Source organism: Lithobates pipiens, unplaced genomic scaffold (genome assembly GCF_037356315.1).
Source record: "Lithobates pipiens isolate NorthernLeopardFrog02 unplaced genomic scaffold, aLitPip1_a1.2 Scaffold_22, whole genome shotgun sequence".
Lineage (NCBI taxonomy): Eukaryota > Metazoa > Chordata > Amphibia > Anura > Ranidae > Lithobates > Lithobates pipiens.
The window spans coordinates 192,022,996-192,046,366 of record NW_027507784.1 but is presented as its reverse complement, the minus strand read 5'-3'; the positions used below and the strand labels follow the sequence as shown (position 1 = coordinate 192,046,366).

The 23,371-nt window shown below is 42.8% G+C and overlaps 1 protein-coding gene across 1 annotated transcript in view; it reads right to left on the bottom strand.

Annotated features, from left to right (window-relative positions):
• Positions 1-23,371, bottom strand: part of BUD31 (BUD31 spliceosome associated protein) — a 45,546-nt gene that overhangs the window by 18,312 nt on the left and 3,863 nt on the right. The window contains exons 2-4 of the mRNA XM_077448753.1: positions 12,748-12,853; positions 4,980-5,102; positions 2,725-2,891 (exon numbers count right to left, since the gene is read on the bottom strand). Coding sequence (XP_077304879.1) covers positions 2,725-2,891; positions 4,980-5,102; positions 12,748-12,841 — 384 coding nt within the window. The 5' untranslated portion in view covers positions 12,842-12,853. The remainder of the gene's footprint in view (positions 1-2,724; positions 2,892-4,979; positions 5,103-12,747; positions 12,854-23,371) is intronic.

The following is a 23,371-nucleotide window of genomic DNA, read 5'->3' as shown; positions in this document are numbered from 1 at the left end:
TGGGGCCTCCCAGCGAGCCGGGAGTAAGGGTATGCTGGAAGTGAATAATATCTTTGGTGGCCAAGAGAGGAACTGTCTTGTGGCCAGAGGAAAATCAGTTCGCAGACCCATTGGTCAGATAGCAGAGAGGCCCACCGGGCTGCAAACTCCCGAAGGCGACCCCCCCACCCGTATGACTGGGAGCATTTAGCCGAAGTCCCGGGGGGACAAAAAAAACTTGGGCGGAAAATGAGGGCCCTCGCCTGTGGCGTGGCTCCTTAGTCTTCCTGGCCTGTGGGAGCAAGGTACTCTTCCCACCTGTGACATTCTTAATGTCATCCAAAGAGCCGCTCACCAAGGAAGGGTAGATCAGTCAAGGCTTTTTTTTTTTTTTTTTAGATGCATGGTCCGCCGACCAGCATTTCAGCCAAATCAGGTGCCTCAGCACCACTGCTGGCACTGAAGCCCTGGATAGCAGAGGAAGCGAATCCAGAGCCGTGTCCCAAAAGTACTTAAGAAAGTGCACTAACTGTGTAGCCTGCTGCTTCTCCAATTCGCAGTGTAAAAGTTTCGCCCATTCAGTAATTGTCTGCAGCACAAGTGCTGTGGTCAGTACTGGTCGGATTGCTGAACCTCCAACCGTAAACAAGGAACGGGCCACTGCCTGGGGTCTTTAAACACAGGAGCCCCCTCTACTGGGATCAGGGTTACTTTATTTAACCTGGATACTTGGGGGTCCACGACCGGAGGAGCCAACCATGCTTTTTGGGACCGAAAAAGTCAGTTGTGGTCGCCCCCATTCCTGTATATGAACTTATCGAAATAAGTCAGATACGGAAACACCTTAGGTATAAGGTTTACAGTACCCAAGCGGGACCGCTACTGCAGCGGAAGGACCTGCTGTATCCTGATCTTCACGGTATCACGCACAGCTGTGATAAGTGCTCCAACTAGCGCTTTTCTTGCGCGGACCTGGACTGGGACTCATCCTCACTGTCCGATCGGTCCTGGTCAGCGTCATCTGAAACAGAGCACGGCCGTCAGTGTCAGCGGGGCCCGAGTCTGCGTCAGAGTTTCTGAAGCCATGCTGACCCACCCTGTCTGCCACCCTTGGGGACTTAGAACAGGTGCACAAGAGAGGGAGGAGAGGGACCCCCGAATTGACCTACCAGGGAGTGCACAGCTGCTCAACCCCACCAAGGCAGGGAGAGCTGTACTTACCATCCGGACGAGCTGGGGACATTCCATCACAGACCCACTCCCGAAGAGTACGGGATGGCTGCTGGCCACAGCACACTGACTCAGACATCAGTAGCCCGGTCATATGTGTGGCCCGGAGCGTTGCGCTCACCGGCCGCCCCTGGAGCCTGTCGTGGCCAACCCAGCACGTGGCTATGGTCTGCACACCCTTGATGGCCAGGCTGGGGAGACTACAAGGATAAGGGTATCCAGCCTGTCACCCAGCCGGCTGTTGATAGTAGATCACAGGATCCAAAATCGTGCGCAAAAGACAAACTTCTGCAAAAAAAATCCCAGGACTAATGGGCCCGCAGGGTTCCTAGGTCCATCTCATTCACTAGGCAGAAAAAAAACTGAGCTGCAGGAGGCAGGCTGAGGAGATGTTACTGGAGGGACCCCCCCTGGGCAGAACTGTAAAGTTCTGTTTATTCGATTGTATAACACAGTGATGGCCAACCTTGGCACCCCAGATGTTTTGGAACTACATTTCCCATGATGCTCCACTACACTGTAGAGTGCCTGAGCATCATGGGAAATGTAGTTCCAAAACATCTGGAGTGCCAAGGTTCACCATCACTGGTATAACATGTTCTGCCTAGTCCTCTCCTCAAGGTGGTGTAACAACCCTATGGTCAAGATTAATGGAGCTGTGTCAAATCAGTGAACAAAAGAGAAAAGTTTACTTTACTTTTATGGGTCACCGTAGCTTGTTCTGCACTCCTGTAATATGTTTTCATACAGAGGCCTCTCCTTATGATGTCACTGACAAAATGCATAGAGCTGGACTTACAGCATAATTTCCAGTTTCCGTTTCATGGTACGCAAGAAATCCGGATGCGTTTTTGGCTTATTTTATAAAAAATGTTTGAAGGATTCCCTCTATGAGGTTTGCCTGTGGCCATCTATGTGAGCACATCCACTTACCTGAGCACACAGTGAAGAGGTTCAAGAGATAACAGACGCCGTACAAGGGACCTGGAACATACAATTATGGTGCCTTACAGCCCCTGTATGGGTTTACCCATTTGGGGAGTGCAGTTTTGGAGGAGGGAGCACAAGTCACCTCACTTGTTCACCTGCCATGTCACCAGTCACCCAGAGGACTTTATATGGACTCATGAATTTTTAATTGTAGACATTTATGTATGTTATTTATTAATTTTTTTACCTTGGTATGCATGCATTTATCACTATAGCACTTTAATACTATTAAAGGGGAATTTATCCATTTGGATCCGTTTTCACTTGTGACAGCGCATTATAATTAGGTTGGCACACCCTTTCCTCCCTTTTGGGAGATTCAATAATGTACTTTGTAAAAGCGTTTTAACAAAAGGAAGGATAGATTTTAGTTTGCACGCGGTTGTTTAATGAAGCACCAATAATTGGCAGCGCCACTTACATCCCCCCCTCTTTTTCTTTTTTTTTTTTTTAAGAAAACGAATATTCCTAAAAACATTTTAAAATAAAATGAACAGTTTCAAGGGAACAGGACAAAGTACTTACCACTTCAAGCTTGCTCTTGGGGACTCGACAAATGCAGTTGGTTCCAAAATTTGTATCTCTGGTCTGTATGCAACGTAAGCAGCACAAGTTCTCATACCCTTGTTTCTTCCATTTTGCAATAAGATTCTTGTCTGCATACCCTTCTCTGATACAATAATCATACAATTCTAAAAAAAAAAAAAAAAAAAAAAAAAAAAAAAAAAAAAAAAAAAGGGGGAGGAGGCACAAGAAAGTATTAATACTTTACTTTTTTTTTTTACAATTCACAGTGTACAGAACAAAAATGGGACAAGAAATGACATGATTTTAGTGACAAAAAAAATATAAAAAAATAAAATGTGCAAGCTCAACCAGATATCATGGCCTTCCCTACACACAAACACCTGGCTGCTCTTAGGCTGGATTCACACCTATGCATTTTAGTGCTTTCTGCATTTTGCAGATTTGCACTACAGAACGTGCTCCATAGGAAACCATGTTAAATGGAATGTAAAGCAAATCTGCAAAATGCAAAAAGCACTAAATGCATAGGTGTGAATCCAGCCTTAATGGGGAAACTTCCCATACTTCTTGGTTGTGTGGGACCTTGCCGCAGTCTCTTACCCACAAATTCTCTTGGTACACCACTATGATGTCACACTGGCCAATAAGAATATGTGGGAGCCAGTAGGGGTGGGTAACCATTCATTACCAGAAGTTTTTGCCTGATCAGAATGACCTAGCTTACAGGGAGAATTGTCTAGATAACGCTAGATCGGGGGTTGGCAACCTGTCGATCATGATCTACCTGTCGACCATAGGCAGCTGACGGGTGGATCGTAGTTAGTGCTCATCCTCTCAAAGGATAATCTAGCAGAGGGGTAGACAACCTTTTTCAGAGTACTTTTCAAAGGATAGTTTATGTATATCAACCCATCATAACAAGGGTTTTTTTGAAGACAAATATTTTAAACCACAAAGTAAACTGAACAACCATAATGAAATAGTATATTCTATTTAACATATATCGTAATGCCCAATGCTGCAGATTTACATACCATGTTTAAACCCATAATTTACCTTCACACGCTGGAGGGCATTTTCATTTCTCTTGCTTTGCCAAACATTAAAGTCATATTAAACTCTCAGCACTTTCTGCAGCAGATTTAATGACTTGCTGGGTAAGCAGCTTCTTTATCTTTTAATCTTTGCCTATATTCCAGGTTTAAGCATATGCCATGATCACTGCCCCAAGTTTCCAGTTCCAGGGTGACTCCTTTCTCTTGCAGCATCCTATGCAGCCATCCCTGCATGCAGGCAATAGAGCTGGGTCTCCCTACACTGTGTACATCAATAGAAACACACAGTCCCATAACCTAGGATAGCAAGGCACATTCCTGCTGCTTTCTCCTCCTAGCCACTTTCTTCGCCAAGCTAACAGACTGACTGAAGACTGCACTGTCCATTGTTCACTCTCTCATGAAGACCAGAAGTACAGGGAAGCAACATTGAAACTTGTCGGCAAGTGCTGGTGTCCCATCAGATAGTGTCCCCCATCACATTGTGTCCGCCCTGTACTGCGCTTGGGCAGTACAGGGGACAAAGAGAAGCCGAACATCTCCGAAGATAAACGGCACCTGCGCACTGTGTCCAGGTTCAAGTTCCACCATCCAAGTGGACATAGAGTTAGAATAAAAAATAGCTGAGCGAAGCGTGGCCGTACCCAAAGCGTGGCGAGCAAAGCGAGCCCGCAAGGGGCCCCGTTACTATGAGCAACCCTATGTCCACTTGGATGGTGGGGCTTCAACCTGGACTCAGTGCGCAGGCACCGTTCTTCTGAGATGTTCGGCTTCTCTTTGCCCCCTGTACTGGGCAAGCGCTGCGCTTGCGCAGTACGGCCCGGACACTATTCGATAGGCGGACACTTTGTGTCAGAACACCGGATAAAAAATGTTAACAAAATAGCCTATTAGTGAATCCTTATTTTATTGTGCTCAATGCACTAAACTAAACGACTTTAATACTACTATAAAATTCTATTCTGCTAAAAGGAATAATTGATTTACCTGCTGGTCACCAGCGAGCTGAAACACTCACTTGATTCTTACAAATTACAGGTAGTTCTGTGCCTACCAGGTTAATCATAATGATTGATTTACACTTCCAAACTCAAATCCAGTGTTCTTCTCCCAAAAATAAAACAATGCTATAAAACTTTATTATTCATCAATCAATATTCATATATCTTAAAAAATAAAAAAAACAGAACATTTTACCTCTGCTTATAGCTTTTCTCTTGTAAAAGAGGTCAAATATATAACGAGTTTTTTGATGATGAATACGGAATATTGGCCACAGAGATTCCACTTTCCTCTTTCCTTCATGAGGCTCGGTCTCAGCTGGAGAATAAACAAAAAAAATTCAATAAAACTGTACACCCATAAAAAGAATAGTACTGCGAATTCTAGTATTATGCAAGGAAAAAAAAATTATTACTAATTTAGTATCCCTCTCAACTCTGGCACACCTTAAGATCAACTATTGCTAAAATGAATAACTAAAGTGACACTAAACTTTTTTTTTTTTATTTTTTTTTTTAACAAAGTTTGTCATTTTAAACTCAAAAAGTTCTTTCATCCTCCTCCAAATCCTTTTTTTTTTTTTTTTTTTAAACACAACCCCATGTTATATGCCAATTCCTGCGGTTGAAACGCAATTGCACCTTAGAAGCTGATTTCCATTTGGCGGCGAGTGATTTGTACCAGAGACTGTACCATCGAGGATATAGCAAATCCCTACTAAAAAAAAAAAGGCATTTAATAAAAGCAGCTAGACTGAATAGACAGGATCTTATTCATTCAAAGAAGTCGTCACCCACTGATTATCCTGTTCGGATCATTACTCAATTTTCTAAACAACATTCCCAAATTAAAAATATACTGTTTAAATATTGGCCACTACTTACGGCCGATCATACCATTCATAAATTTGTTAAACCGTACCCATTAATTACCTACCGCAGATCACCTTCCACGCGAGACAGACTAGTAACTAGTCATTTTGTATCGAATAGGACGGAGAAATACACTAAACGAGGCACATTCCCCTGTGGGAGATGTGATATTTGTCCTTTCATTACCAAACTCTGTTTCGATTTCTTTGCCCACAGGACAGTCATATACGGTTAAACATCATGTTACCTGTCAGTCCATTGGGGTTGTATATATAGCCCTATGCCAATGTGGTTGCTTCTACGTTGGAAAAACTAAACGTCCTTTTGTTAAAAGAATTAGGGATCATGTGTTGCCTTTATTAAAATGCTTATGCACCACTGCCCTAAACAGACATATTGGTTATCAACACAATTTTGACCCCACATTTGTCGGCTTCTACGCCCTGGAGCATGTACCCATGCATGCTTGGGGTGGCAAGATCGACACAATTTTGTTACAGTTAGAAACTAAGTGGATACACAGTTTGGATGCCACTAAATACCCGGGCCTTAATGAGTACATTCGTTTTAAATCTTTTCTGTAATTCAGGTAGGTACTACCATATATGAAGATTGATATTAAATGACAACTTTTGTTTGTTTTTCTTCATGAGTTCCCGGGCCCAGTCTATGGAACGCTCTATGCATGATTCCCTACTCTAGACATACATGGATCCTTTGTTTCGTCTTGAGACTACTGTGACAGTGTTCGGGCCAATGATTCAATATTTTGACAGGAGGTTATATTTTGGGGGCTTTGAATGGAATTTAAGAGAAGAAAAGAGGGGAATTCTTTCCCCTTTTTCTCTCCCCCCCCCCCCCCCCCATTTAGTCTTGCTATACAAGTTATATATATATATATATATATATAGTTGCATTTTATTTTTGACATTGATTTTTTCAGTTCAGTTTATTATAATTTAATTCATTATAAATAGATTTTCTTTTCCTTTTTTGTTTTATTGCGTTGATTTACATATATCGTTGTATTGGTATTGTTCTAATTGTGTTAAAGGTTTGTGAATATCATATGTATTGTTTATTTTTATTTTTTTTCTGGTTTTGAGGTTGCACGATCTGTGGGTCTACGGTTAGGACTTTGGACAGCCAACTTCAGTGCATGGCTGTTGGGATAGGGCGATATGTTCTACACATGCGTTGCCTTCCCTTAACATTTACTCCTCTTCATTTTGTCAATCTTTTGCTACCGTGTGGCCGAAATTAATATTTCCTTCCCCTCCTTATAGAGAACTTTTTTTTTTTCAGTGATCCCGCATGGGGTTCCGTTGGGCGACAATTGTGTATGTGGCCATCGCCGACCACCCGTAGCTGTATGGACACCCAAGGGTCCGTTAGGTGGATAGCGGGCCCGCCCCGGTGTGATCGCTCTTTTTCCTCACTTTAACATCCTTGTTTGCCTATGAACTCTTTTGTGCGCCTCTTGTCTTTCCATCTGGTCCTAATTATATCTAGTCTTTGTAATCTCTCTCAGCGGCGGTGTGTCAGCCTTACCAGCTGTCACATAACCTCACGATGAGATCGTAGTTGCAGTGCACTGTGGGTCTTGTAGGCACCCAGTGGTTTGAGCGCGCACTGTGTAGTCTATTTCTGTCCGCTCCCGCTCGGCGGTAATGTCATTACGCCGAGCGGGTGGGGGATATATAACGGGGCTTTGAATCAAGCATTTATTTGCTGGGTTCCTGGAGGCGCTGTACGTTCACTGCTGTGTCTAAGAAAGGTCAGTACCTGGACTGGTAGGGAAACCCTCCACTTTTCTTCCCTTACAGTCTGGGCAACATCAGTTTTATACATTCCCTTTCTTTTTATTTTTGCAGACCACTCACATGGGAGCCTTCTCTTGTGCTGAGGCGTTAATTTGACTTACATTCATTTTTTTCTTGGATGGCTTGATGGTTCAATGCTTGCCCCCATTTTGAAGTAAGCATTTTTTAATTTATTCATTTAAAATTACAAATAAAGTAGCATCCCTTCCCCTTTTCTTCCCCTTCCCCCCTTTTTTTTCTCTGCGTCATGCTGTCTAATTATTCATTTTTAAAAATTATGTTTGGTTTTGGTTTCAGACACTCTTGATTGAGGCTAATTGACTTTCATCACTCAGTGCAATTTCCTCAGCGCCTCCCCTGTTTTTAAATGTTTCTTTAAAGTGGTAGGTAACCAATGAAGGCCATGATGGCTTGCATGCATTTATAGAGTGCATTTTTGTTCCAGGTCTCGATGCCCTAAGTTTAGGGCTATCTCGACTTGGACATTTTGAATTTACATGTTTATAATTTTCCCCTTTTTTCTTTTTGATTTTCTAGTCTTTACGATAGCCCTCTTTACCCCCTGCAGCTACACTAAGGTGGTTATAAGGCGGTCGCCATCTGCATGATTGCGTCCTAGCGGCCCTTCATGCGAGGTCACTGAGGGGTAGGTATTCGGCCACACATGGGCATTGTGGATGGGTGGGTGATGTCGGATGGTTTTGGTTTGTCCAGATCCATGCTGTGTGCCTATTTATTTCATGCAGCCTTTTATTTTGCATTTTAATTAGCATATGCTTTTTTTCTCTTTCTTTGTAGAACTGTTGTCACTTTCTTTAAGATTATATTCTACTGCCTCTGAGGAAGCCATTTTTATGGCAAAACATTTAGGGAAGGACTGACCAGACAGCATCTTAAGGCCAATGCCACCCTGGCCCAACACGCTGTAAACTTTTGGCTGTTTGAAAATTGGATAGAATATATCTATTTTATGCTCAACTATTCAATTGTATTATTTTTTTCCTTTTTAGTTTTTTGTTTTCTGTATTCTTATTACTGTGTGATATTTATTAAAATTTGATATTACAAATTTGTTTTCTTATCTCATCTGTATTTATGCACCGTGATAATCCCATTCTTTTCCTTCGTTGCTTTTTTTGTTATGTATTTGGGGATGAGGTGCAGTATCTATAATTGACTCCTTGCCACGCAACTCCTACACCCATGTTATACTTACCTGCTCTGTGTAAATGTTTTGCACAGAGGGGCCCCCAATCTCTTCCTCCTCTTCTTCTGGAGTCCCATGCCAGCACTCCTGGCTCATCCCCCACTGAGCTGATTACCCTTTGGGGGCACCTGTGTATGCATCCAATTCAGAGCCACACTGTTTGCGTCTAATCAGACACACAAGCTCGACCCCACTCACAGGATTTAACTGAGAGCTAGAGCTGGGGGGGGGGGGGGGGGGGGTAGGCTACTAAAAAGACAAGGTTTCCTGCATCTGGGGTCTGTAGCAATATTTGAATCTCTCTTAAAATTATTTTGCGGAGATGGGGGAAAAAAAAAAAAACCAAAAAGCATCATCTCCTAAAAGACCTATTCTGATGCCCATTCCTCATCTTCGCTTTGTCCAAGAGTTATGGCCCCCTGACGAATCCTCATATTTAACACTTCCCGGAGTGTTGGATGCCCGTCTTCTCTGCCGCACACTATGGCTTCCTCTGCTAACACATACATAACTACTGTTTCCATTAGTGACGGCTTGCAAGGAAAAAAAAAAAAAAAAAAAAACAGAGTGCAGCCACCCCTAAATCATATCAATGAGGCCGGGTTTACACTGGTTCGACACGACGTGACACTTGTCCTACTTTGGATCCGACTTTGCCTTGCGACTTGAAGTCAGAGACACGTCCAACTTCAATGAACGGGGATCCGACTTGAATCCCCACCAAAACCAGGCACTGTGTTTGGTATGAATCTTGAGGGGGAATTCCACATCAAATTTTAAATAAAAAACAAACAGTCATGGGTTCCCTCTCCAAGAGCATACCAGTCCCTTCGGTCTGACATGGATTTTTAAGGGGAACCCCCCTACGCCGAAAAAACAGCGTTGGGGTCCCCCCAAAATCCATACCAGATCACGCAGCACTGCCAGTCAGGAAAGGGGTGGGGACTAGCGTTGGTTGTCAGGGTCTGTGGGTGGGGGACTTATCGGAATCCAGGAGACCCCAGATCCTGGCCCCCTGCCCTATGTGAATGAGTATGGGGTACATCGTAGCCCTACCCATTCACCTGGAGGGACATTTTTTTATTTTTTTTGTTGACAAACACATTGGACAGGTTTTTAAAGTAATTTACTAGGCAGCTTCGGTGGGTCTCTTCTGACTTCTCCACTCTCTCCGGCCGCTTTTCCCACTCTTTTAAGTTTTATGCCAGGGGGCTCCTCCACTATTTTCTGCTCTTTTGCTAGCACTGGCCTGGTCTTCTCTGTTGTCTACCCTCTTCACTTCTTCCAAAGTTGACATGATGCTCTCTTCCGCTGTAATGCTGTGTGAGCGGTGCGCAACGACTTATATAGGTATGGGGCATGGTCACCGGGTGATGTGATCCAGTGACCCCTGCCCCTTACGACATCACCGCCCGAGGAATGATGAGGCCTAGTATGCTCCTGGAGGGAGAACCCATTTTTTATTTAAAATTTGGAGTGGTGTTCCCCCTCAAGATCATCAGAGCACAAGTCACATGCCAAAGTCAGATCAGGCAAGACGGTGATCTGACTTTGATCTGACTTCAATGAGCTGAAGTAGAATCAAAGTTGGACCAAAGTAGCACAGGAAGCATTTTCAAAGTCAGACCAGTTAAGAAGGCTCCAATAGGGAAACACTGATTTTCACACTTCATGCGACATGAGCTCCCAATATCGGAGAGTTTGTCTCACCAGTGTAAACCTGGCCTTAAGCTACCTAAACTCATGCCTAGTTAGTGTTTTTTCCAAGAATATATTTGCAAACCTTTTTGAATATTTTTTCAATTTACAAAGTCAGGCTTATTGATGTAGTTTACAAGATCTAGCTTTCTATCACTAAATAATGGTATAATATCAGCTATACATCAATCTTGTGTAACTGCTAAAACAGATCCTAATTATTACACTGAGAGGATTTTTAGCACTTATTTTGCTGATTCACATTTAAACACTAATAAACATTCATACTTGCCTCAAAATGTCATTTCTCAAAGTGAATTACAAATGGTAGTCTGAATTTATTATCCTTCTTACACAAAAATTGGTCTATTTATAAGAAAAAAAAATTGCTTTGCGAATGTCACAGCACCCGTGCAGCTCTTGCATATAATCCCTGTATGTGTCAAATAGGTTTGTTACTTAAAAGGGGTTGCAAACTCTTGTTTTTTTTTCACCTTTCACGTACCTGAGCCCTGGAATTTCACCTGGTGGATAGACGCGCTCTTCCTCTGCCAGGGGTTCTCACCTCTTGATTGGTGAGATAGCAGGGCAGCCATTGGCTACCGCTGCTGTCAATCAAATCTAATGACGCAGGTGCCGGGGGGGGGCCTGGGGGGGGTGGTGTGTAGGCTGAGACCAGCATTCGTGTCTATGGACGCAAATGCTGGACTCAGGAGCGCGCCTGCAAGCTAACACCACCCACCCCCCCCGGGAGACCGCTTCTCCTAGGGGGTTATTTGATGCACGGAGGAGCTGTGAGAGCCGCAGAGGGAGAAGAGGATGTTTGGTGCCACTCTGTGCAAAATGAGCAGCACAGTGGAGGCAAGTACAATAGGTTTGTTATTAAAAAAATAAATAAAAACAATTTCTGCTATAAAACACATACAATAGAAAATGATTAAAAATCGAATTCCTTGATCAATTTAGGTGTATTACGCTACATATTTTTGAAAAATATGGGATATATTTAGGGAATTTTTTTTTTTTTTACTAGTTATGGCGGCAATCAGCGATTTATAGTGGTACTGCGATACTGAGGTGGACAAAAATCGGACGCTGACACCTTTTTGGGAACCAATGACAAAAATACAGTGATCCGTGCTAAAAAAAAAAAATATGCACCATCACTGTACTAATGAAACTAGCTTGGAAGGAGTTAACATCAGGGGCAAGCAAAGGGTTAAATGTTTGTGTACTGTGTGGGCCTTCCCTACTGACAGAACTGCAATCTGCCTTATTTACATAGGCAGACTGCCAGAGGACAGAGTCTGTGGTACCTGCTGATCGCCTCCTGTGGTGCATATTCACAGTGAAAGCGAGCCACTGGCAGCGCCCGCTACCCCCCAGGAAGTGTGGGGTCACGTATAAAATATTAAATTGTGTGTGTATATATATATATATATATATATATATATATATATATATATATATATATATATATATATATATATACACACACATATACACACACACATACACACACACACACACCATATGAGCATGTGCACTGCGGCCACCCTGTAGCAGTAAGACTGTTACAGCGGTAATGAAGTGGTCAAAGAGGACGTAAACCCTAATGGAGTTTACTTCCTCTTTGATTCCCTGCAAAAGTAAAGCATAATGGACTACTATGCATCGCATAGTAGTCCATTATGTGTCACTTACCTGACACAGGAGCCAGCGAAGTCACCGCTGTCCCCTGTAATCCGGAGCATCCATCTTCTCGGTGGGTCTCGCTGCTCCGCCGCTGTCATTCGGAGAAGCCGCGATGACGTCACTCCCGCGCATGCGCACGGGAGCCGGCACTAGCAGCATATCGCCGTTGACATCGGCGCGCTCAGTGCGCCTGTGCATAGACAGCGGTGCCTGTCTTTCGGCAAATATCTCCTAAACCATGTAGGTTTAGGAGATATTTCTTGGACCTACACATAAGCCTTAATCTAGGCTTACCTGTAGGTCAAAGTTGGTTGTAAGGGGTTTTAAGATAGTCAGCGCCATCTAGTGGCCATAAATGCGATATTTCCCTGATTTAAGTACTTCAGGAAAATACCACATTATAGCCACTAGGTGGAGCTGACGATCATAGGAAACATACATATTAGATACATTATGGGGATTATTCATGACAGCCGTGTGAATGCAGTGACATTTAAATTGCAATTTTTTTATATATACATAGAACCCAAAGTGTGTGCATGTGTGTGTTATGTATGAATAAACATACTGTGGCTGGGCTATAGTTATCACATACAGCATGATGGAGGTCCTGCTCCTCCTTACTTTGGGGAATGCAATAACTGCATAGGGGTATGCCAGCTTCTTACCTTCTCTCATTTTCTGATCAAGCTCATCCAATGTAGGTTCTATCAGTTCCCATCCATCTGGAGGAGGCTTCCTGCTTCGCTTTACTTTCGGCATTGGTCCAACTACCTGTGCAACATTAGACTTCTGTTTAATTTACTTTTGAACACATTTTAAATGAAACACTATATTCGCAACATGAAGTATAGGAAAATACTAAAATAGGATGAAATTCTGAAAGTAGAGCTTGAGACAATACAAATCTAGTAAAATTGGTGGCAGTGAATACATCATTTAGAAAGCACAACATGTACTAAAGTGGAAGTAAACTCCCCTATCGTTTTCAGCCAAGGAAGCTGCCATCTTTGCCTCTGTTTAATCTTCAACTGCTATGGTGCTGCACATGTGATTCGTTATGACACCAGCCATTGGATGGTTTGATAGTTTGGCTGAGAGCACAGCCAATGTGCAGTTAGCATTTCCGGCATGCCTTTTTTTTTTTTTAACTGTTTAAATCGATGGGTTTACTTCCATTTAAGGAGATATTCAATGTATATTATATGTTCCCAGATGCTCAACCACCAAAACATTCCAGTGCTCAAACCAAGGAGCTCCAAAATAAATAAATAAAAAATATGGTACGTGGGTGCACATGCTTCTTCAGGTGCAGACCTCCTCAGATCGGGAAATTTCAACTGTTTTGGGAGTCAAGATCCCTTTCCTACGAAGTGGTCTTAAGATGGGACTCCTCGCCCAAGGCTGAAGTTTGTTTGATGCATGCCTGCCGTTTTTAATCACTTCTGCATATCCATTTGTCTTTTGGGACTCAAATTGCATGGTGGTATGCTTCTTTCTATGGTGGTTGGGTGAATTCTAAAGCCCCATACACACTAGGAGAAAATCGGATGATTGGCAGGTTTTCCTCTCAATGTTTCAGAGCAAATGGGGAACAGAGGACAGAAACAACATACCAAAATTCTCATATGACAAAGGCTTATTTTTTTGTTATTTCGGATAATGTCTTTCGTATCTGCCATGTCTTGCACAAAAATTGTACACATTAAATGAAAATCGTTCATTCTGTTCCCATACGAGAAAAACTTTGGCATGAGCGATATGCCTCCTTGTTTCCTGTTTCAGGGACGAATCAGAGCCGATTCTATGCCTGAATTTAGCCCTGAAACAAAGCCAAAGACGCACAGCATTTTTGTGCAGTGCGCTCCGCAATGAAGATATGTGAACCGGCTCCATAGAGAGCCAGTCACATTCTCCTGCTATGCGAATTGGATGCGGGAAACCTGCATCTAATTCCTATCGGTGTGAACCCGACCTTGATGTGCGAGTCATTTAATAAACCTTTATCGGTTTAAAAAAATAATAATAATAATAATGGATGATGGTAATGCATGTTTTATATGTTCCCAGATACAGGCGTGTCTTGTACTCTCATGTACATGTAAGAGTTAAAGACTCAGCGACCATTAACTACAATCATTTCTCAGAATAGAATCAAAATGACAAAGCATACAGCTAACTAATCTACTGGTTAATCCAACGTGCTCACTTTAGTACCCAGCAATACCATGAGCTTATTAAAAGGTGGATCACTACATACATCTCAGTTCTGCCAGTTTATACCTGCAGTGAAGATACATACCGACAATAGAACACAAATGACAAATAAGGAAAACCTGCAGTAATTCAATTACTGTTCTTAATAACAGAAATGCAGTTAGAGCCCTTTCACACGAGTGTTCTGTTTTTCATTTGTCTGTTGATGGATGAAAAATATACAGCAATGCATTCATATGGGTAAACGGAGGTAAATGAATGATCATCAATAACCTTGTCCATTTTTTTATTTTTTAAAACAGAACATGTCTCTATTTGGGTTCCATTTAAAAAACTTAATCTGACCTAAATGGATGTACAGTAAATGGACAATGGTCTGTTTTAGCCTTCACTGTTAGAAGCTGGCACCCGCTGACAGCCTAACAACCAGTGACTCATCCTTGCTATCAGCAGGGGATTTCCCACGGATAGCAGAATGTAAATTTTTATATATATATATATATATATATATAAAGCAAGGTCCTCCCAGAATACGAGAAGGTCCTCCCAGAATACGAGACCCTTCCTTCTGTCACTCCCGCTTACTAACACACTACTTCCGTGTCACTTAAAGGGAATGGGGCCACATGTCTATATATGGTGGGATGTGGGTGCGATCAGGTGCCTGTGGGGGTTTCATCCCCCACCTTTTTTTGACTTGCCAGACTGCATGCCCAGATAAGGATCTGGTATGAATTGGGAGGGACCTCACATTTTTTTTTCCGCTTCTGGTGAGAGGCTCCTTCACTGAGGACACACATAGCTGTGGAGATTGCCTGCTGTGTCTCATTACTTTTACACTTAGGATATTCACCATACTCAGCCTATACTTTTTATGGACTGACGAGGTCCCTAGGGATACATCATTACACCTATGCCATGCCTGCTCTCCCATCTGACTCCGCCCCCTCAGCTCCCTGCGGAGGCACCTGCTGCTGCCGTCTTGAGGCTGCACACCTGGAGCCACGGTCAAGCTCAGTGGTACATTGTTACACACATCCGCCCCTGAAGAGCGAGCTGAATCTCCCAAAACTAGTCGGGTAGTATGATGCCTGTGTACTATGACTACTACTACATTTACGTACCAATATTCCTTGTTTATGTATCTTTTTTAACCACTTGCTTACTGGGCACTTAAACACCCTTTCCTGCCCAGACCAATTTTCAGCTTTCGGTGCTCTCACACTTTGAATGACAATTACTCAGTCATGCAACACTGTACCAAATGAATTTTTTGTCCTTTTTTCCCCCACAAATAGAGCTTTCTTTTTGTGGTATTTGATCACCTCTGGGGTTTTTATTTTTTGAGCTATAAATTAAAATTTTTGAAAAAAAAAAACGCATATTTCTTTGTTTCTGTGACAAAATTATGCAAATTATTATTAATTTTTCTTCATAAATTTTGGCCACAATTTATACTGCTACATGTCTTTGGTAAAAATATCCCAAATTAGTGGATATTATTTGGTCTTTGAGAAAGTTAGAGAGTCTACAAGGTGTGGTGCGAATCATACAAAATTGATCTCATCTGATGTACTGGTGGCCTATCTCATTTCTTGCGACCCGAACAAGCCAGGAAAGTACAAATACCCCCCAAATGACCCCTTTTTGGAAAGTAGACATTCCAAGGTATTTAGTAAGAGGCATAGTGAGCTTTTTGATGTTGGCATTTTTTTTCCCACAATTCTTTGCAAAATTAAAAAAAAAAATTTTTTCCACAAAATTGTCATTGTAATAGGTTATTTCTCTCACATGGCATGTGTATACCACAAATGACACCCCCCAAAAAATTCTGCTACTCCTCCCGAGTATTACAATACCACGTGTGTGGGACTTTTTCACAGCCTGGCCACATAAAGAGGCCCAACATGCAGGGAGCACCATCACGTGTTCTAGGAGCATAAATTACACATCTAACGTGTTGACTACCTATTACACTTTTGAAGGCCCTGGAGCACCAGGACAATGACACGTGACACTGATGACAGATGGCACTGACAGGTGGCACTTTTTTTTTTACTTTTACTTACGGCCGCTACAGCCATTCATCTCTCCCTTCTCACACGCTGTCTGTGTGAGGAGGGAGAGCGGCACTGAGAGATGATCTCATATGTTTACATATGAGATCATCTCTCATTGGATAGGCCGATCGCGCTGTAAACGGCCGCTGTGATTGGCCATTTACAGTGATCTGTGACTGGCTGTGTCCGAGGGACACGGCCAGCACAGAACTTCCCCGATGCTCGCTCCCGGGAGCGTGCATTGTGGAAGTAAACAGGAGGACGTCCAGGGAGAGCCTCCCGGCAGATAGCGTCCACTCTGTAGCCATCTTTCGGCTATAGGGCGGGTGCGAATCGGTTAATTGGCAACCGTTGCCATATTTATGCATGTAAACAACTGTACTTGAATAAACCATATACTATATTTACTACTGTTATGTTTACTGGCAGAAACGGTACCCACTTCATTTAAAGTCCCAGGGTGAATCCTTCGTTTTTATATGTTACAGGGATGGAAGTGTGTCACTGGGGACAACAGACTTTTTCCTTTTCTTTAAAATGTATTGGACCACATCACCCAAAAAAGGGAGAAAAAAAAAAAATGGGAAAAGAAGAAGCTTACTGCTCCAAGTAATGGGCTCTAAACTGTCAGCACCACTGTGCTTGTCACAGGCATGGAGAGTTTTGAAACAGACAAATCAGTATATATTTTTTTTGTGAGGCGTTTGGCTGGAACACCACAACCTAGAATGATGTTAGAAGAATTGAAACCTGTATGACAGATTAGGCAGGCAGGGGTGCCAATCATGCAGGCTCTGAAAACAATGTTCATTATATAGCAGTAAACATTAAGAGGTTTATGCAAACAGAAAATGTAAATAATGAAAAAGAAATATGGCAAATATAGCAGATTATGAACAATAGGCTTATCTGAAAAAAGTATTTTGTTATTAAACTTTACAAAAAGGACAAATGCACAAGTGTAAGAAGAAATAGAAAAATGGAATGAGGCCAAGTCAAAACGTTCAAAAGAAAGTGCGAGTGATCAAGCTAGTATAGATTACCTTATGAATAAAAGCAGTATGGTAAAGAAAATATCCAGGAAAGAGAAAAAATAAATAAAAAATAAACACATTTTAAAGCCTAATAAATGCACTCTGAAAAAAGATGGTGGAAACATGATCAAAGAGGTTCGTATAATAAAGAAAATAAGCAGCAGTGAATAGAAGTTCATTGGAAAGCGATAGAAAAGAAAAAAAATATACATATTTTTACAGCTCAGAAAAAAATTTTTTAGACTTATGAAGAAACCATAATAATCACAAAAATGAAAAAAAAATAAAATAAATAAAAACACAGGAGAAGTTTGCACACATCCAGAAATAAGTACACAATGGAAGTGTACTCATGAACAATAGTGAATGGAAAGTGGGTCAAAAAAGGAAAATATGTACACATAATTGCGGTCACCCCCCGCCTTAAAGTCATGTGTACTGTAATGCTGAAAAATTGTCAATATAATTGGAAATGTAAAAAAGGTTAATATCAAAAGAGGTTTGCATTTTCTGGAGTTACTAATTTGTCAGGACTGGTAAACATTACCTAACAAGAAATAAAGGGGGGGGGGGGGAGAGAGAATGTAAAAAATTAATATTACAGTGACTAGTAGAGTCAGGGAGACTAGCTCCAGCTAGTCATGGGCTTCGGGTCTAAAGCTGGGTATATACATATAGGAAACTGGCGGGTTGAGCAGTAACCAGCTGACTGGTGTATTCTGCTGTTTGTTCAACAGACCGGGAGAGTCCAAGCTGTCAGAACACAATATTGTGCAGTGGGAGAGATCACTACATCCGCATCACTTGTGGGGATGTGGGGGGCCTGTGGAGCTTAGTTTCATTCAACCCGCTGGTTAAAAAAAAATTAAAAACAAAAAACCCTCAGTGTGTTCCCAATGAGGGTCCACCCTTTTCTCCCTCTTCTTCTATTGACAAAAGTCCTTGCACTGTTTGCACAAAGTCTAACATGTTCTGTGAACAGGGGAAAATGAATGTCTAGAACTGGAAGAAGGATATTAGGCCCTACCTGACTAATAGTCAAGCAAACTTGGCACCCTTTCCATACAGAGGGCTGGGACAAAGCCTTGATCCTAAACACACAAAATCTCCTTGGCAAGTAAGGCCTTAGAAACTAATTTCATGAACCTTACTAGATTACACCAATGCCCTAACATACACAACTCCATCAAACCTCTTGGTCCCTCACCATTGTTGGAGAGGTCAGCCGCCACCTCTCACCCCCGGCATCATGCATGGTGGTCCTGTGCTCCATTTAAGAACCAGTCCAAAATGGTCTTACTTTCTTTGCTCCAGAGCCCTTTCTTCACTTCCTTACAGCAGCCTGCACTGTTTGGCATTCACTCTATCCACCTACCAATACCACTAAATCAGATCACATCACCTGGCGCTTTAAATCCTACACCCAGATGTGGGCCACTTGGACTGTCTTCCATGGCTTTCACTACTGCTTACCTTTAACTACTTAAAAAAATAAAAAAATAAAATGGTGATGGTCAGAAGAGGGCCCAAGACTCCCACCCTCCCCATACCCTTTTGCTGACTATGCCTACCTATCTTTAACCTATTTCCCCTCCCTCTCCTGCCCTGCCCTTTCCAGATCCCCCTACCACCTATAAAAAAATTCTATAAACCATCCTACCTGTTCCTCATGTTGATCTCAACCATGCAAGCACTGGCCCTCAAGACTGTATCCCATCTTTGCCTACACACTATTCTATATATGCATATTGGCTGCTGCTCTGACAGGGGGGGGGGTCTGTGCTGATTGATTATCAGTGCAGCCCCCCCCCCCCCCCCCGGATGCCCACACTGGACCACCAGGGATGCCACCAGATCATCAGCGATGCCCAGCACCAGGTATGCCACCCTAGACCATCAGGGATGCCAGTCAGTGCCCACAATGGATGCCAGTGGGCATCACTGATTGGCATGCATTATCGTTTGGCACTGATTGGCATCCATCAGCACAGTATAATACAATACCGCTTATCAGCCTTGCCCATCTGTGCCACCTATCCATGCCAATTTGTGCCACCTATCAGTGCCCATCCGTATCGCCCAGTGCCACCTCATTGGTGCCCATCAGTGAAGGAGAAAACGTATTTACAAAGTTTTGAAACAAAAAAATAAAAAAAATAAAACACTTCTCAAAAATTTTGGTCTTTTTTAAATTTGTTTAGCAAAAAATAAAAACCGTAGAGGTGATCAAATACCACCAAAAGAAAGCTCCATTTGTGGGAAAAAATAATAAAAATTTAATTTGGGTACAGTGTAGCATGACCGCGCAATTGTCATTCAAAGTGCGACAGCGCTGAAAGCTCAAAATTGGTCTGGGCAGGAATGTGTTTAAAGCGGATCCCAGAGACAGCGGGGACCATCCTTACTGCGCAGCGCGACTCGCGCATGCGCAGTAGGGAACCGGGAAATGAAGCCGCAAGGCTCCACTTCCTGATTCCCATACCCAAGATGGCGGCGGCAGCACCCAAGAGACGATCGAGAGGATCGCGGGCGCGCTGGGCGGGTAAGTGTCCTTATTTTAAAAGTCAGCAGCTGCAGTATTTGTAGCTGCTAGCTTTAAAAAAAAAAAAAATAAATAAAAAAAAAAAAAAAACAGCGGAACTCCCACTTTAAGTGCCCTGTATTGAAGTGGTTAACAATATTGCTCAGCCAAAACACTTTTTGTATTTTTGTATCTGTTTATTTTTGTATCTGTTTCTTTATCTGCAGTTTAAAAAGGGATGAACAAATGTTCCTTCTGTTTAACCCCTAATTTACCTTAATCAGCCTTAAAGCGGGAGTAAACATGCTGAAGTTTTGTTTTTTTTCTGGCCTGCAAGGGAAAAGTCATAATGAGCTACTATGCACCATTATGAAATACTTACCTTAGAACGAGGCTCCGACATCTGGCCCGATCCACACCAAGGGAGCTGACATGTTCCTTTGGCGTGTCTTCTGGGTATCGAGGCTCCGGCGCTGTGTAGTGGCCGGAGCCACGATATCATAACTCCCACGCATGTGCGCAGGAGATTTCCTCAGCATCTGTGCGCATGCACCGCTGCAGTCAGCAGCGCATTGCGAGGGGAATATCTCCTAAACCATACAGCTACCCAAGATACCCCACCATGCTGCTTTTCATGTGATTATTTACTATGGACTATTGTCTGATACCTCAATATGTCATCTTCAAGTAGCTACGATTGTTTATACGAATACTATATTGTCATGTCATGTTTTCGAATGATTACATTACTTATTACATTTACTACTCTTTTAGCCATGCTAGATCTACCTCATTTAAAGTCCCAACTACCCCCTTTTTTTTTCTTGCATGATTTCTCAACAAAATAAAGCATGGAGACATGAATGAATGGTGAGTTTGCTGTGAACAATAAAAAAAAAAAAAAAAAAATAGCATTTTCAGTTTGTGGTGCTCAGATACCGTTACAGCCTGCTTTATACAACATTTGGAAATACTGATCACGATGGTGCCTGGTTACACACCATTATGATAGGTGGGCTTTAAAGGAGTTCCAAAAATAAAAAAATAAAAAATTTAAAAGTCTTAAGTGACTTAAAATAATTAAATTAATAAATCAAACTAAATATATATTGACTGGGCAGTTTAAAGAAAAATGGTTATGATGAAAATCACAGAAGCTGCCATTAGTGATCAAGCCCTAAAAATAAAAATAAATTGTATTGCCTGGCTGTCATGCTGAGGCATTGTCATGGTTATGCAATAGAGTTGGTCTGCTTACCTGTCTCCATGTGTTCATTTCTAGAGACCAGCCGACCCTCATCTGACTGCTTTTATAATCCATCCTCTGGCATGGCTCCACCCTAGCTCCTATCAGAGAACTCTATATTAACCTGTGCACTGCAAGCCAATCCTGCTGATCAACCTTTGTGTGTTTAGCTTCCCGTTACCTGCCGTGTGCGCTTCTACTGTTTTCCGTTACCGACTTTGGCGTGTCTTTGACTATCCCTGTTTGCCTGTGATCCTGACCTTAGGGGTGTCCCCGACTATTCTTGTCTGCTTGTGGCCCCAACCTTGGCTTTGTCCCTCACCATCCCTATCCTCCTGTTGCCTACTGTGGGTGCGAGCTGGGGGACCCTGGGGGTCGCGACCTGGAGCCAGTTGCAGCCAAGTCCATCCTCACCAATCGAGGCTCTGGTGAACACCTGCTGGCTCTTAGACTCCACGCCCCAGGGAATCTTACGCTCTAACCCCGGTGGGATCCATCTTGGTGTTCTGGCGGCCCTGCCTCCCTATCACCTTGATCCCCGTCCGCAGCAGTCAGCCGTAGGGTCCACAACCTTGCGGTGCACTCCTAATCCCTACGGTGTGCATCTGTCACCTGGGCTCAAGGTGACCTGACAGGCATCGGCTTCAATGCTTCCTTACTCACCAACTTGGATAAAACATAGTGCTAATGAAATCTGACTCGCTTCGAGCGTCTTCAGGGTGATCAACTTTAGAGGTTAACAAGTTACATTTATGATCTAGAATTATAGCGAAAAAATAAAATATACAGCTAATATAAAAATCAGGAAACCTATGCAACGCATTCATTAAAATTTTGTGAACTGTTCAAAGCATTAGAATAAAGCCTTCCGAACTTATAATTAAAGACACCCTGTTGCTATCCGAAAAGAACTCGGTAGCAGGCACCCTGTAAAATAAATGGGCTGAACACTTATTTAGCAGGAGGTGAGAGCTCCACTAGGTTCATCAATTCGTACCTTGAGGGGGGGAAGGATTTATTAAAAGGACAACTTCACTAAAGAAGAATTCATCCTTTAGGATAACAACAGGGTTGCTTTTAAAAGATCGATATGTTCACCTTTTAATAAATAAATTAAATGCACATATTTTTCTTTTTCTCGCAAACTTTTTTGTTTTTAACAGGAACCTGCAAAGTACTGCACCTGTGATCAATAGATCACAGGCACTGCTTCAAGCTCCTGCACAGTCTTCCTTAAGCTTTCATCCTGTGCCTCTGTAGGAGCCATCCGCTTGCAAGCTGGAGGGAGTGAATGGACTACGAGTGGGCTAATCAGTACGCTCACAACCCATTCAAGCTACAAGTGCATCTGCAAAATGCCAAATTCACAGGAATCTGTGAATGAATCATGTGGCTGTGTGGGCAGAGCTCTGCACAACCAAACCGTTTTCAAAATGTGACAGCGGGTGCAAGGAGAGGACAAAATGGCACTAGGATGCACTATGAGGAAAAATGCAAGTCGGTGGAGGCAGTGTGACGCTTTAAGCAATGTTCTGCTGGGAAACCTTGGGTTCAGTCATTCATGTGGCTGTTACTCGACATGCATCATCAACCTAAACATTGTTGCTGACCAGGTAAGTCCCAAAACAGCATAGAAACAATACTCCCTGATGGCAGTTGGCTCCTTCAGCAGGATAATGTATCCCGCCACTCCGCAAAAATTGGTTCAAAAATGGTTTTCACAAAAATTAGTTTGAGGTGTTGACTTTGCCTCCAAATCTTAATCCAATCAAGCATCTTTTGGATGTGCCGGAAACAAAAACGTTTGTTCCATGGAGGCCCCCACTTTGCAACTTACAGGACTTAACAACTTAGCAACCAGCCCATAGCAGAATGACGGCTACAGGGCGGCTGCTTAACTCTGGGAGGGCATACAGTCACATCCTCCCAGAATGCCACTCTCGGGCGCGCACCCGAGAACATCCCTGACCGCCGGGTCCGCATCACGGTCGCGGAGTATACCACGTTATAGCTCCGTCAAATGACGGAGCAATCACACGTAAACAAACCGGTGTGATTTCTGGTTCCTCCCTCCACTCTCTGTCCAGTGTGAGCGGAGAGATCGGTGGCAGCAGCGCTGTGGGCTGCGTGTGTGGTGCCCACAGCGCTGCTCAGTGACAGATCCATCCATCCACACCATACCCATCCATACTCTGCATACCCATACATCCAGCC